The sequence below is a fragment of the Lissotriton helveticus genome, chromosome 6 (genome assembly GCF_964261635.1).
Source record: "Lissotriton helveticus chromosome 6, aLisHel1.1, whole genome shotgun sequence".
Lineage (NCBI taxonomy): Eukaryota > Metazoa > Chordata > Amphibia > Caudata > Salamandridae > Lissotriton > Lissotriton helveticus.
The window spans coordinates 1,377,645,333-1,377,661,142 of NC_136067.1; the positions used below are offsets into that span (position 1 = coordinate 1,377,645,333).

The window sequence follows — 15,810 nt, forward strand, 5'->3', positions numbered from 1 at the left end:
GTGTTTTCAAGCTTTGTATTCCCTGTAATCTATTTTACAGAGACGTGTAAGGGTTGCTTTGTATTCTGCCATCTTTTGAGACAACCGGGGTTGAGCACCCGCGACCTGCACCAAGGAGTATTTGAGCCACGGTTATCAGTTTCCAGGGATAGATGTTCACGGGGCAGCACTAATCTCATAGACAGATTTATTGCGGATACCCCTTAATACAACCTTAAATGCGCCCCATTCAACTAGGGAGTCTGATACAGTGCCCTCATTTTCCAAAAAGTATTGGTCCACTGCGTCTCCCACAGTGGTCCTAAAAGCAGCATCATAAAGCGCCTCCACCGGGTTGCGCCATGTTGGTATCAATGCCGCCCATTGCCCAAGCGAAGGGATATCTTAAGGGGATTATGATCTAACAGTGTGCATCCGAGATATTTGTCCGGCCCAGCCATGTTTTACCAACACCCTGCTACAGTATGTCAAGTCAAAAAGTTGTATAGCGCACTACTCACCCAGAGGGTCTCAAGGCGCTTGAGGGAGGGGGGGTACGTTATTTATCAAATATCCAAGTTTTGAGTTGTTTTCTGAAGGAGAGGTGGTTCTGTGTAAGGTGGAGGTGGGTGGGGAGAGAATTCCAGGTTTTGGCCGCTAAGTAGGAGAAAGATCTTCCTCCCATGGTGGATCTTTGGATGCGTGGAATCGCGGCGAGGGCTTGATTGGACGATCATAGTTGGCGGGTGGGGGTGTAAAAGACCAGGCGCGTGTTGAGGTATTTGGGTCCTAGGTTGTAGAGGGCTTTGTGTGCGTGGGTGAGGAGACGGAACGTTATTCTCTTGTTGACGGGGAGCCAGTGGAGGTCTCTCAGGTGACTGGATATGTGATTGTGGCGGGGGATGTCAAGGATGAGTCTGGTGGAGGCGTTCTGAATGCGTTGGAGTTTTTTCTGTAATTTGGCTGTGGTTCCGGCGTAGAGGGTGTTTCCGTAGTCCAGTCGGCTTGTGACAAGTGCTTGGGTGACCGTCTTTCTTGTTTCGGTGGGGATCCAACGGAAGATCTTTTTGAGCATCCGTAGGATGTTAAAGCATGATGATGAGATGGCGTTGACTTGTCTGGTCATCGAGAGGGAGGAGTCCAGGATGAAGCCCAGGTTGCGTGCGTGGTCCGTTGGTTTAGGTGCGCTATCCAGGGCCAGTGGCCACCATGAGTCGTCCCAAGAAGAGGGCGATGATCCTAGGATGAGGACTTCCGTCTTGTCTGAATTTAGTTTTAAACGGCTGTTCTTCATCCACTCGGCTACGTTTTTCATCCCTTCGTGTAGGTTTGTTTTGGCGGTGTTTGGGTCTTTGGTGAGGGAGAGGATCAGCTGGGTGTCGTCTGCGTAGGAGATGATGTTGAGGTTGTGTTGGCGGGCGATGGATACGAGGGGGCTCATGTAGACGTTGAAGAGGGTGGGGCTGAGCGATGATCCTTGTGGTACGCCGCAGATGACTTCAGTGGCCTCTGATCTGAAAGGGGGGAGGCGGACTCTCTGGGTTCTTCCGGTGAGGAACGAGATGATCCAGTCCAATGCTTTTCCTTGTATCCCGACGTTGCTGAGGCGTTTTATAAGGGTGCTATGACAGACCGTGTCGAACGCTGCAGAGAGGTCCAGTAGGATGAGGGCAGCTGTTTCTCCGTTGTCAAGTAGTGTTCGAATGTCGTCTGTGACTGCGATGAGGGCGGTCTCGGTGCTGTGTTTGGCTCGGAAGCCGGATTGAGATGGGTCGAGGGAGCCGTTAGACTTGAGGAAGGCGGCGAGCTGACTGTTGACGGTTTTCTCAATGGCTTTGGCAGGGAATGGGAGGAGCAAAATGGGGCGGTAGTTCTTAAGTTCAGTGGGGTCTGCTGTGGGTTTCTTCAGGAGGGCGCTGAGTTTGGCATGTTTCCAGCTTTCCGGGAAGGTAGCGGTGTTGAGGGAGCAGTTGATGATATCTCGGAGATGGGGTGCGATGATGGAGTCGGCTTTGTTGAAGATGTGGTGAGGGCATGGGTCGGTTGGCGATCCGGAGTGGATGGAGTTCATCAAGCGGATGGTGTCTTTAGTGCTGATTGGGTTCCAGGCGCAAAGGTTGGTGGTGGGGGGCTTTGGTTCGGAGGTAAGGGGGGTGGACTGGTCGCCGAAGCTGTTATGTATGTCAGTGATTTTGCTGTGGAAGAACGAGGCAAGAGAGTCGCAGAGGTCTTGAGAGGGAGTGATGTTGTTGGTGCCGGCGCTGGGATTGGTAAACTCTTTGACGATGTTGAAGAGTTTCTTGCTGTTGTGGGCGTTGTTGTCGAGTCGATCCTTAAACTCTGATCTCTTCGTGGATCGGATCAACTGATGGTGTTTGCGGGTGGCGTTCTTGAGGGCGGTCATGTTGTCTGTGGTTGGGTTTTTTCGCCAGGCTTTCTCGAGGGTGCGGCAGATCTTTTTGGATTTCTTAAGGTCGTCATTGAACCAGGGGGCTTTTTTGCTACCTGGCTTCTTTTGATGGTTTTTCAAGGGTGCTAATTCGGCAGCACTGTGGGTGATCCATTGTGTGAGGTTGATGGCTGCTTGATTTGGGTCCAATGATTTGGCGGGAGGGTTTTGGTATAGCGATGTGGTGAGCTGGTCGGTGGTAATTTTGTTCCAGTATCTACGGGGGATTTGTTGTGGGTCGTGGTCTTTCTGTAGTTGAAGTGGACGCAGCTGTGGTCCGTCCAATGGAGTCCTGTGGCGTGCTTGAAGGCGATGTGCTTGCTGGAGGAGAAGATTGGGTCGAGCGTGTGTCCGACGTAGTAAGTGGGGGTGTTTACCAGTTGTTTGAGTCCGAGATTGACGAGGTTGTCCAGAAGGGTGGTGGTGTTGCTGTCGTTGTTCTTTTCCAGGTGGAAGTTGAGGTCCCCTAGTAGAATGTAGTCCTCGGAGGGGAGGGCGTGTGGGCTGATGAAGTCAGTGATATCTTCGCTGAATTGTGTGCGGGGTCCTGGTGGTCTGTAGATGAGGGTGCCTCTGAGTGTGGTCTTCGGGTCGGTGTGAATCTGGAAGTGAAGGTGTTCGGCGGCTGCGAGGTTGTCGTCGGAACTGGTCGTGATGCGGATGGTGTTCTTATGGACGATGGCGATGCCTCCTCCTGTTTGGTTGCTGCGGTCCTTTCGGATGATCTTGTAACCGTCCCGGATGGCTACGGCGATGTCGGGTGCTGATGAGGCGTTCATCCAGGTTTCTGTAAGAAAGGCGTCGTCCGGCGTTGTGGTGTCTAGTAGGTTCCATAGTTCAGTGGCGTATTTGTGGACCGAGCGGGTGTTGAGCAGGATGCACTCCAGGTGGTTGGTGTCGGAGCTCTGTTTGGCGTTTGTGGGTTTAGTGTGGGTCCTGATGCAGTCGAACTTGCAGGAGTGGCAGGTGAAGGGTCCATGGGTGTGTCCTGGGGCGGCTTGGTGGCAGTCTGGGAGACGGCCGGAGTCGAGTGCAGAGAGGGTTGCGGCGTCGTACGTTATGCGGGAGGAGTGGATTTTGCGGGGACCAGGGGGCCTGGCGCTGGGCGCGGGCCAGGCGCGGACGGGTGTAGACGGGCTTACCTTTAGCGCGCCCCCGCTGCGCGTATGTTGCTCTGACATAAGTGGATAGTGGAGGGGGGCGGAGCGAGGGAGGAGCAGCTGGGAGGCGGGAGCGGGGAGGAGAGACGGGCTAGGAGGCACAACAACAAAATGGCTTTAAAAACAAAGGCGAAACAGGACGAGATTGGGGCACAATCTGGAATATCGCTATGATATGGGCAGTGTCACCGGCACAATCGGGCACAAATAATTTTTACAAGCAATGCACAATTAATTATTAACATCAACGAGCAGTATAGCGCTGCGATACCAAGCAGCAATGAGCAGTATAGCGCTACGATATCGAGCAGCAATGAGCAGTTTAGCGCTAGGATCCCAAGCAGCAATGAGCAGTATAGCGCTACGATACCAAGTTGACCAGGGAGCGTGAGGAGCGACCGCTTCTGAACAAGTCAGGACGGTAAGTATAAGAGGTCGATGCATTTGTGTAAATCATGTACTGTGGAGTAGTGGGAATATTCTCTTGCTTCTGGGTATAGTAGTTGCCAGACCTCTACCATCTGCATGCGTGATGCCCATTGCTGTAGTCGCCTGTCGTCTTTATAAAAGGGTATAAATAAATAATACCAAACAAATCTTTAACTAAAGTTGATTTGTTACTCCAAATGTGGAGACGTTACAAACCTTGTGTATGGTCAGCACTATTTTTCTAAAAATATTATATACGGTCCAGCTGACCTTGCGTCCCAGGACCTACCTCCCTGTTTCACAGTCTTTACGGAGGCGGCACCGACCTGGGGAATGGACCTATCCTGATCGTGTCCAGCACAGTGTTGAAGTCCCCTGCCCAGATACATGGTTCTTGAGCATAAGGCAGATGGGGGGGGTGTAGAGAGTCTTTGAATGTGGTTTTATTCGAGTTAGGTGCTTACAGTGCTATCAATGTGAGTGGGGGATCATCCAAGAGCCCCTCCAGAACAACAAATCTGCCCTTCGGGTCCACAACTGTATTGTGCGTCATGTAGGGGACCCCTGGGCCACCCATACGAGTACCGACCGGCGTACATTTTGGTAGGCGTGGACCTTATAACATTTAACATAGTTCCATGTCAAAACATTATACCTAGGGCTAGTGATAGGAATGTTGGCTCCCATATGAGGAAAGGAATATGTGGTGTGGTGGTATGTGCCTAATCCTCCCAGGTGTCCCCCTCCCTTGGTTCCACACTTGTCTCAAGGTTACATCCGGTGCCATGCACATACAATAGTAAAACGTAACTTGTGTAACCAATAAACACGCCTCAACGCAACTCCCAGTCCCAGGATGACACTCCAACCGGTGTTTGTCCATGTGCATCGTGGTGCTTCTCTCTGTGATTCGCCTAGTTAGGGCAGAGATAGCACGGGGACATAGGTTTCCAGGTCCGCTCCAGCAATGAGTTAGGTACCCCCCTCAGTTCTTGGTCACCTGTGTGCCAGGGTTCTGCAGAAAAGTGTCTAGGCACCGGTTCAGGGAGTCCCACGCCAACAACTGACCTGTGTGCTATAGTGCTCAGTCTGCTATCATTGGTGTTCATTCTGGGGCTCTACTCACCACCAAGTCTGCTAGGCCCGGTCTCCATCTGCATAGTCAGGGCTATGCCCTGTGGAAGCTGCCACGTATTACCTGTCTGGCAATTGTGGAAGAGTGCCAGTGCGGTGCTCCTCTTCACACGACTGCCCTTGCGCATTCTCTGTCCCTGGGCAGGGCATTTTGCTTTCTGTTCCTCCTCTGGCATCATGCCTCATCTGGAGAAGTGAATAACTTTGTGGCCTCCTGGTATATAATCTTCAATTTACCTGGAAACAGTAATGCGCAGTGAAAGTTATGGACCCAGAGGCATTGCTTTACCCTGTAGAAGATTTGCTCCTTCTTTGGACCTCAAACATGTAATTCGGGTAGATGGTGATCTTGGCGTTATCAACTTGCCATGCTCGCCGTGCCCTGTTCACCCTTCAGATGTGATCTCTGTCCCAGTAGTTAAATATTCGGGCCACCACCATCCTGGTCGGTGCTCTTTGGGTAGACCATGAGCTGGTGCCCTTTCTACTGCAAAGAAGGTGCGTTGTTTCCACCCGAGGACCTCGTTGTCCAACCAGTCCTCCAGGAAGCGCTCCATGTTGTGTCCGTTGGCTTGCTCAGGCAAGTCGACTATGGGAATGTTATTACTACGGGAAAGTCCTTCCCTCCTGGTTTCTGTTTTATTTGGCAGACCTCCTCCTGCAGAGCCTGGATATGTGACTGTGCATCTTTAACTGTAGGTAGGAGCAAGGCTATAGAGGATTCCGCCTTGTCCATCCTTTCCTTCAATACCATGTGGCCCTGCTTGTATGAGTCAATAGTGAGTGCACCTAGTTTAGATTCCAGGCTGGTTATAATGTCTAGAATGGCAGCAAGAATTACACTTAATTTCCCTGTATGGTCTTGTAGGATCTCTTCCTCTCCCATCGCATTGAAAGTGCCCCGGTCAGATGTGATCACTGCGGAGGCCTGCTCCCTTTGAATTTACCCACGATGCCCCTCGACAAGGTCCGGTGAGGTGACCAGTGCATTTGGCTATAATGATAATGGTAGTCTCATATCTTTCCCAGCTTCCTCAAGGATATATTGCCTACCTCTTGGTAGACTGAATCACACAGCAAGACCCCCTTGACTGCCAGATAGGTGAACGCGCTTCACATGTGTATACTATATGCCCACAATAAGTGGGGACAATGGCAGTCACTCCTTGTCACCATCCAGTGTGATCGTAAGCAAATCTGGTGGTGTGGCCTCTATTGACTGGGCCTTCCTAGTCTGCGTGCTGGCCAGGCTGCAAGCCAGTACGTGAATGGAAAAAGTGAAGGGGGAGAACGTGGTTGAGAGGGTCTCCCGCTCTCCGGCTATGTCACCTTTGTCATAAGGGCCCCAGGCAGTTTGGGGAGGTCCAGACGAACCCCTGACATTGCAAGCATGTCTCTCCCCACCTCTAGTGCAGAGATGTTATGGGCGGATAAAACATAGTGGTGTTGTGGTGCGTGGGTGCTGGACCTCTATTTGTGAACCTACCTGTGCCAGCTGCGTAGCACACGTATCAATCCTGAGACTCCGCATGGAGGGTGGTCAATCCTTGGGGAGGGGGCAGATGCCTTAATTCTGCTGCATCTCCTCTCTGTTTGGAGCTAGTCTTTGTACTTAGTCCGTTGTACCGTTGGGCCCACTTATTAGGTCATGACCGCGATGGGCGGGATGCAGGCCTGCTTGTCGTGTTGGCTAGGTGCTGGAAGGGGGAGGTTTTGACTGGTAGGAGCGGGGGTTCCAAGGCCTTCATTTCGGCCTGCTGGACCACCACAGTCCCTTGGGCGAAGGAGTCCATTCAGAAGGCCAGGTGTAGACCCTGAAATGGCGCTGCCTGCCTCTGCTCTCGCCCCAGCACCTCAGCACCCTACTTCATCTAGTGCGTCTGCCAGCTTTTAGCAGTGGTGGAGCTCCAGTTGCTGTGTGTGTCATCAGGTGCCAGCTGGGGGGGCTCATGAGCCTTGCAGGATGCCTTCTGCTGGGGTGGTTTGCCAGGGCTCAGAACAGAGCAACCGTCCCAGCCTCCATCTTGGCCATGCCCCAGGAACCAAGTACTTTACACAGATAGTTTTAATCGGTGTACCTGGTGGGGACTGGGGATTATATAAATAGCTGCAGTCCCATTTTTAACAGCTTGCTCTGCTAAAACAGAAAAAACACAAGGCAAATCAGTTAGAAAACCTAGATTAATGTCAAGATTGTTCTATTAAAAACTAGAAAGTAAGGAATTCATGAAGTTGAGATTTTCCCGATTGCTCTGCTCACAACTTCTCAGTCCGTGTCAAATGGGACATCATTACTGACATCACATGCTGACAGCAGTTGATATGCTGTTTAATCTGTTGCTTCACTTAGCTGGGGTAAATAGATCACCGTAAGCACAAAACTTTACAGTTATATGGTTGTACTATTATCAATGAACCAACTTGTTTTTCCTTAAACAAAATTCTGTTTATTGTATCAGGGAAAATATAACTTAAACTAAATATGTTTTTATTTATATACGGCTTGGAAATGTATTCTATGTCTCTTTTTACTGTAGAGGATAACAAAGAGAACCGATTTGCTGCAGAAAAGGATGAATATGGTGCCGACACTATGAGTGAAATCAATGTGGTTGGGCGGATCGTCCTAAATGTTTGGCGCATGATGAAAAATGAGGTAAAATACAATGCTATTAAGAATTATTTTGAATTCAACTGCAAGCTGGGATGCATCTTCCATAATTATTACTGCTCTATAAAAAAAAAAAAACTTGAAAAAAATGAATAAATTCCTCTTGAGATAGTCCATGTTTTGCATATATGCTTGAATTGTCCAAATTAATTTTCAAGTGCTTCTAATCGTGCCTTTATTAGCTTAACCCCTTCGATGCTGATGACGGAACCGTTCCGTCATCAGTCACGGCTGAGCTGTGCTGATGACGGAACGGTTCCGTCACGACCGCGCCCTGTTCTGGAATGTCCAGCACAGGGCGCGGCTATGGCGCCGCGGTCAAGGTGTTAAATTACTTGTATTTTAATTAATGTATCGTTTAAAGATACTCTAAAAAGAAGAAAATGTTAATGGGGTAAATTCACAATTCATATCGAGTAAATATGTGAAAAAAAACTCAAATAATACCATAAAACAACTCTGTGCCTATGCAGAAGCCCAGTAAGTGCCAAGGAACACCTGTAGCATTTCTTCTCATTTGTTTGAGGAACACCTTGTAACTTTAAATGCAGAGTTTAAAGTCCAATAAAAGAAAATGACCGATGACACGCAACTTATCTTCTCTTTTGAGGGTAAGAATGCAGTGTCACAGGAGTCTTTCCATCATTGCATGGTCAGTACTGCGGAATGGCTGGGCAATAACTCCTTATAGTTTAATAGTTCTAAAACTGAGGTGCTTTATTGCTCAGCAGACCGTATTCCCCGTCCTCTCCCGCATGACTTCTGGCCGTTAGCCTGTCAAGGCACGGTATCTGCGGCTGAATCTGTTCGAAATTTGGGAGTGATGATGGATTCTAATCTTCAACTTGACAGTTTTGTAAATAAAACTGTATCCACCTGTATGGTGCTGTTGCGCACCTTACGGAAGATCCTCCCTTTACTTCCAACCAACACCAGACCAGAGGTAGTGCGGAGCATAATCTTAAGTAGATTAGATTATTGCAACACACTGCTTCTGGGGGCCCCTGCCATCTTGCTGGGCAAACTGCAGCGGGTGCAGAATTTTGCCGCAAAATCGTCCCTCTCTCGTAGACGTTATGACTCCTCCTCAGCGGCACTTAAAGAGCTTCACTGGCTGCCCATATCTCAACGTGTGGAATTTAAGGCTTTGAGCCTGGTTTTCCGGGCTCTTCATGATCTGGGTCCGTCTTCTTTACGAGAGATGTTCTCTTGGTACATCCCCATCCGAACCCTTCGTTCTGCCTCAGCCTTTCTGGTGGCAGTCCCTACAATCCGGAGGATACGGATGGGTGGTCGCTCCTTTGGCTACGCAGCATCCAGGCTGTGGAAAACGCTTCCTCTTTCACTTCGGAGTACGGGAGACCTCTCCACTTTCAAAAAGGGATTAAAAACTCATCTTTTCCCAAGAACATTATAGATGGCTCAAATGTAATGTTTTCTCGTGTCAGGTCATGAAAGATCATAGCGCCAGGATACCCGCCGGGTGACAGTCGCGCTCTACAAGTATGCCTTACATACATACATATATCAAAAGTGCACAACCAATTTGTGAATCATATTCTCTAGGAAATGTATCTGATTACAATAATATACATGGTCAAACAGCTGACATTACATGGATTGGGTGGTGGTGCAAAATATAGAATTAGATGAGAGTATGGAAAGGGCCCTTAAATGGGTAGAGCTAAAAAGGCCCCAAAAGGAAATTATGGATAACAGGGAAGAACCCGACGAATCAGTAGAAGAAAATGTGAATACTCGCACCTCTTAGGGTAGGAAGTTCCAATCTAAGTACAACTAGGTTTGTTTTTCTTCGCACACACATAATTCCAGGTGTCAAGATATGCATTGTCTTCTCTACACCTCTTCGATATTTACAAGAACTCCAAAATTGATATTTGCAATTTCTCCTTTTTCAAGGGTTCATTGTCTTAAAAAAAAGGAATGTAAAAACAACCATGTGCTTTAAGTCAATGATTTGACTTTGTCCGGTAAACCTTATTTTTTTGGCTGAGAACACTTATTGTTGGTATGGAGATTTCCTTACTTACTATCATTTTTTTCCATTGGGCAGTGATTCCTCCCGTTACACTTTCGTCCACTCCCTGTTTCCTATTTCTTTCAGACTTTTTAAAAAGTTTTTTTTGGTCTTGCCTTGTCTAGTTTTCTTATGTGTACATGCTACTCTTAACCCCTGCCCCCCACTCCTTAAAGTGAATGTTTTTGTGATTTATATACTTATATATTTGGACAAACTACAATACTTCTGAGACCATGCTTTTAAATAAGCCTTCACTTTCGAAGAATTTCTAAATACACTACTTAATTACATCAATTAAAAACTATTTTGTCTAAAGAAGATATCTCTACTCACCATAATTTTGCCAAAAATAAATGCAAGGCCATCTTTATTACCGTCCTTCGTTGAAAATCTATCCCCGAAGAGTTGGAATAATAGCAGACTCAAATCTTGTGCTCCATGTTACAATGTGGTTCATTAATGCTTTCTTAGGCTTCTGCATAGTACTTTTGTGGCTCTTAAATGTTCTTACTGCAAGTGGAATAAACTTTAAAAGAGCCTACATAGTAATCCTTTTATACGGAGAAGGTAGCTCATTATGATCCTGAGGTACTTCTCAAATTACCATTTATGTTATCTTTGCCGGTTTTCTTTAAAAAAAAAAAGTTATTGCAGTTAATTAATCCACAATAAAAAATGTTAGAGGAGGAGTATGAGGATCATTATCTTTGTAATGAAATTAGACAGCATGGCAGGGCGAGGTATTTCTTAATATGTCTTTTAGTAAACATTAAAAGGCAATTTCCTCTCAATTTTGTAGGCCTACCATTTATTGGTTAATGTGATTGTGTAATGCAATTCCTAGTGTTTAATAGGTCTACATGCTGTTGATCTATACCTTGCACAACATTTGACCATACTACCTACTACTGGCATATAATAGCCACTACCTGGCCACATATCGTGGAATAGCATTCCTCTGGCCAAAAGGGAGAATAATACGCAACAGGAGGATGACAAGGGTGTCCTTTTTTTACTGTGAGCCAATGGTGCAGGTTCCTACAGTCTTTTTAGGACACCTCCATTTTGTGATGCATATGTTCATCTCTTTCCCCAATCAGCACATCCATTTTAAGAGATAGTTAACTGGCACAAATCCAGAGAGCCAGAGGAATAGCTTGTTTTGGCCTTGCTGCTTACTCGGAAAGCCATTGTTACAGTTAGGTCGGACCACTACTTTGAAGTATTGCAACACATGAACTTTGGTCAAAAATGTATTGACTGGATTGGGCTGTGATTGAAGTGCCCAGTTGCTTGAATGAAGACCGATGCTGACATTTTGTAGTGTTGTTCCCTGGAAAGGTTTCCAACTTTTTTTGTTTGGTAGTCAAACAGCTTGTATGAATATCCCACGTTTCTTTCTGGAAAGAGTATTGGAGTCACAATCATTATACATATTCAGGCAAATGCATCAAAAGAAAAACCGGTCGCAAACGGGCAGATTCTCAGAATCTGCCACCTTTGCGACCGGTATTTTTGCATTTGGGATGCACCATTCCAAATGCAAAAATCGCCATGTAAGTAAGCTCTAAATTGCAAATACTTAAATTGCGATTGCATTTAAGGAATCGCAAATTGAGATTCCTTAAATGCAATGCATTAAAGTAAAAAAAATTTGCGATTTCGCTAATAGGGTGCGCAAATTACCATGAAGTTCAACTTCTTGGTAATTTGCAAAAACTTTGAAAAATGCACTAAAGTGCATTTTTCAAAGTTAGAAATCGCTATTTTTTAAGCTATTTTTACATGCATAGGCTTTTGCGATTCCTTGTTTGCGATTCCTTAAAATTCGCAATTAAGGAATCGCAAAAGCATGGCTTGATGCATGTGCCAGCATGTCTTCGCCTATGTAGATAATATGCTTATTAATCTAAGAACCTTATCATAACAGTAGATCATCTATTGGAGATCCTGAAGTGGTATGGCCAAAGATTAGGGTTGAGAGTCGCCAGGGACAAATCTGCATTGTTCCTAGTAAGTGTTGCAGCAGCTGTCAGATGTTTCCATGCCCTTGTTGGCACTTAAATGCGAGTAGGACGGTTTCCAATCTCTGGGTGTTCAGGTAATGCTTTCAATTATGAAAAGGGTATGATTCCAGAGCAGGACAATAACTAATTTGTACAAATCGTTAATCTTGATGTAATGGGTGGAAGAAGAATGTTGATGAAGGACAAATGGGAGTTGGGATGTGGAATTGGGTTCTCAGACAAGAAATGGCCTAGTGCCCTAATAAGTACTGAAAAGACCAAGTAGCAGTAGATTTTGTCAGATGCATTTAATATGCTGCATCCTAAATACATCACATCGAGCACCTTACTCTAGGTAAAGTTAACTAAGACTGATATATGTCCGTAATGTAATGTTCATGGAGCATCCTTTGTACTTGGGCAAGATTGAGGCCTATTGGAAACAAATAATAAATAGAATAACTAAGAACACCAACCCTCAGATCCAGTTATTTTGGCAAGCATGTCTATTGGATATCTTCCCCACCAGGTCTTAAAATAAGATGTGATAGAGGGTTTCACACTTCACGTCTCTACTGACCACACGATAGAGATGCATTTAATGGATGTTGAGGCTTTACAGTGCACTAGATGAGGGACATGGAGAAATAGGCAGTGACAGAGAATGTATAAATGTATACTTTGTCAAAATGAGACTTCACAATGACCGACTAGCAGAAGATATAGTGGATTAGCAATCCTGTATGCTATATTTACTGTATCCTCCCAGCCGACTTCCACCCACCCCTCCCCCTCCCCCTTTTAGACTTGCCACTGTTTGCACTGGAGGATATTGTATGGACTGTGGTTTATCCCACTCGCTAGGAATGGTGGAACTCTTGGGTGATGGAAAGACTGCTGTACTGGTGGGCAACGTTTCCTTGTAGGATGTTAAACAGCGTAGAGTAACAACCTTGCAGATTGCCTTGGGCCGTTCCTTTATGAGACACAGTAGTAATCTTGTTGATTAATGCATCTCATGATGTGTATGTGTAACTGCCTTGTTTCATGACAGCCATGTTCGGTTGTAATAAAATCAAATCAAATATAATAAAGATCATTAAAAAAACATTAATCTTGCAAACTGGTAAGGGCTCTGTGCGGTTGTAACTAGTTGTCTCTTACGCATGGGGGCATCCTTATCTTCTCGTCAACTTTTTGTGTTGTCTTATATGTTGTGTCAACAGTTCCCTCACTTCGAAAAACTAGTTGTGCCTCCTGTTATCTTTCATTTCCCTGCCCATTTACCCCTCTTGTGGTCCAGGTCTGCTAGTGTGTATTCTTTCCTTCCTGCTTTTGTTTTTCCCTTCCCTGGCCTACGCATATCGAACCAGCCTAGTCTTGGTTAAGAAATAGATGTAATTTTTTTTATTTACCATTTTGTGAGGTATGAAAATGTTTCTAATTTGAAATCTATTTCTGAGGGCAATTGTCATGCCATTATTTGCCTCCTTCATTGTTTGTGTTTAGACGATCCATTATAGAAAACCTGAAATATTTCCATTGTCTTATTCACAGTGGATTGATTTGCTTAAGTTCTGCGCTAAGCTCTGTGGTATTTTTTATTAAATGTTTTATGTTCTGAAATGGATAGTTTATTATTTTATAGTAAGCTGGCTAGTTTTTCAGGATCTTAAGTACCTTGGTGCTCCTTATTCTATGATCTTACTTTTATGGCTTTGCTCCATTCCCCTTAGCAGCGGTCAGGTTCACTGTGCACTTACTCGAAGTAACATTAGTTGCCATATTCAGGTCTCAGGGCGGATGCGGTCATCAAGACGCACAACATTGTATGCCGGTTGAATTCTAAACGAAAATAATAAGCCTATTTTTTTTATAAACTCAAGGCCTTGTCGGCATCATATTGTTTTGTCTCTGAACCGCACTACCCTCTTAGGGACAAGCCTAAAAATAACGGCCTTAGATGGGCTGAGAGTATTCCTTATAATACAGAGATTATTAAAAGGGTATACAAAATATCTGAAGGGTGAATTTACTGTTTTGGCCTGCTGGATACTCTGTATATGTTGATCATCTAATAAAGATATGGAAGCAGAACTTTGTTTCAGAGCATGAGCTTGGGGATCAATTACACTCAATTTACCTGTATCATTGCTGAGAATACACTTAAATCTGTTTGTCTTGCTAATCCAGTTTTCAAATAGCTCTGCATTCTACCATGAGCAGTCTGTAACTTAATTAATAGTTAATCACAATAATATGCAACTTTACTAATCAAATAAAAAGCTTGCCTTGTTCAATCTTTTTCTCTATTTGTTATATTACTTCACAACTTCGCTAGAGTTAGGAAAGAAAGCACATAAAATGATAAACTACCCCATAACATGTAGATGATTGACATTTCAGGTTGCAGGAAATCCAGTGTGTTGTGTGCTGCAAGTGGTTATGCACCCCTAATGAATTGTAGGGATGGCTTTGTATTTTTTTGTTTATATTTTTAGATGCATCTACCGTACTCCAAGTTTAGCAGCCTGGAGATATGAGGCAGGATACACAAGACATACATTTTAAGCTTTAAGATCAGGGATGACAAACTAGAATACACATTTTATTTATTCTCACTGCATAAGTAACTTTGAAATGTACACAACCTTTAAGGTGGAAATGTTTCATAATGGAACATGTGAGGCATTGATTGGTTGACAAATGCATTGCTTTTAAACAAATTACCTTCCCTGTGCAAATATGCCCCCTAAATTAACACTTATTGCAACCAACCTGTATTTCAACCAAATTCTCAGTTGAAAGATATAGTTACTGTATGAAGAATTATTTCTTAAGCAGTGCTTGGTGTTCGTTGGATGGGCTGCGCACAGTTATTTTGGGATAGGATATAGTTCTCATCTTCAGGCTATGGGTGCCCACTACACAGGGGAAAATAGTAGGGCAGGCTTAGTTTTAGTTCCTAATTTTCACCTATGATTGTATTAGATTCAGGACCCTGCATATCACCAAATCCTCTTGCAGATCCACAAGGTCCATTTAAATTATCTTCATAAACCACATAAAGGTAGGGCACATGTGGATTCTTTTAGCATAGTATAGTATAATTTTCTCTTCTACCACATACAACAGTGAATATTTTATAGCTCTGTTGAGCTATAACCTTTAAAAAGCAACTTTACTGACATCTTGCAGGGTAAGGACCAGATTCACAAAAGAAGAGGAACGTAATCAGTCCGAATCATAAGCTTCCTTTTTTATTTTATTCTTTGCAGGGTTTTTTTCTTCTTTTTTTGCCTGTAGTTAATAGAAAATAACTTGAATTCTGATTCTATGAATTAAGTCTCTGGATTTCTGAACTGAAATCCTACCTTTTTGGAGAGTAAGTGTAATGTAATGTAGTATTGCAGAAGGCTTTGTCATCATGGTCACACTGAGCAAAAAAACAACAACAACAACAATTTTTTAATTGATTTTAAAAAAACGCAACAAAAGACATGTTATAACAGCAATAATATGTGTGAACAAAATCTTTAAAAAAAAGTAAAATATGAAAAACAGCTCCTTATTGTTCTGGGCCAGTCACTAAAATAATGCTAAAAGATAGAAACTGAAAGATTAGAAATGTGAATTATGAATATGGGGAAGTGTAGGGGTAATAAGGGTATCAGGTGTATACTGGATGGGGGTCTGTGCTGAGCTACTCTGCTCTTGGGATAGGGAGAGGGCCAATTGTGCGTGAATTATAGTGGGGGTGTCTGTTCAGCAGTGTTAGTGATCAGGCGAGTGTCTCCTCAGGTCTGGAGGCCGTTGTTAGCTATAATCTGTTTGTGGGTGAGAAGTAAGGCATTCCAAAGTTAAGCAATTGGGATCCAACAGAGTCCCAGTTTCTCTTCTCTAAGCAAAGAGTTGCCTTCTGTTTAAGATCAACCATGACA

At 44.7% G+C, this 15,810-nt stretch overlaps 1 protein-coding gene across 2 annotated transcripts in view; it reads left to right on the forward strand.

Annotated features, from left to right (window-relative positions):
• Positions 1-15,810, forward strand: part of REV3L (REV3 like, DNA directed polymerase zeta catalytic subunit) — a 954,247-nt gene that overhangs the window by 689,953 nt on the left and 248,484 nt on the right. For both annotated transcript variants that reach the window (XM_078649145.1, XM_078649144.1), the window contains exon 20: positions 7,689-7,807. In XM_078649145.1, the coding sequence (XP_078505271.1) occupies positions 7,689-7,807 (119 nt within the window). The remainder of the gene's footprint in view (positions 1-7,688; positions 7,808-15,810) is intronic.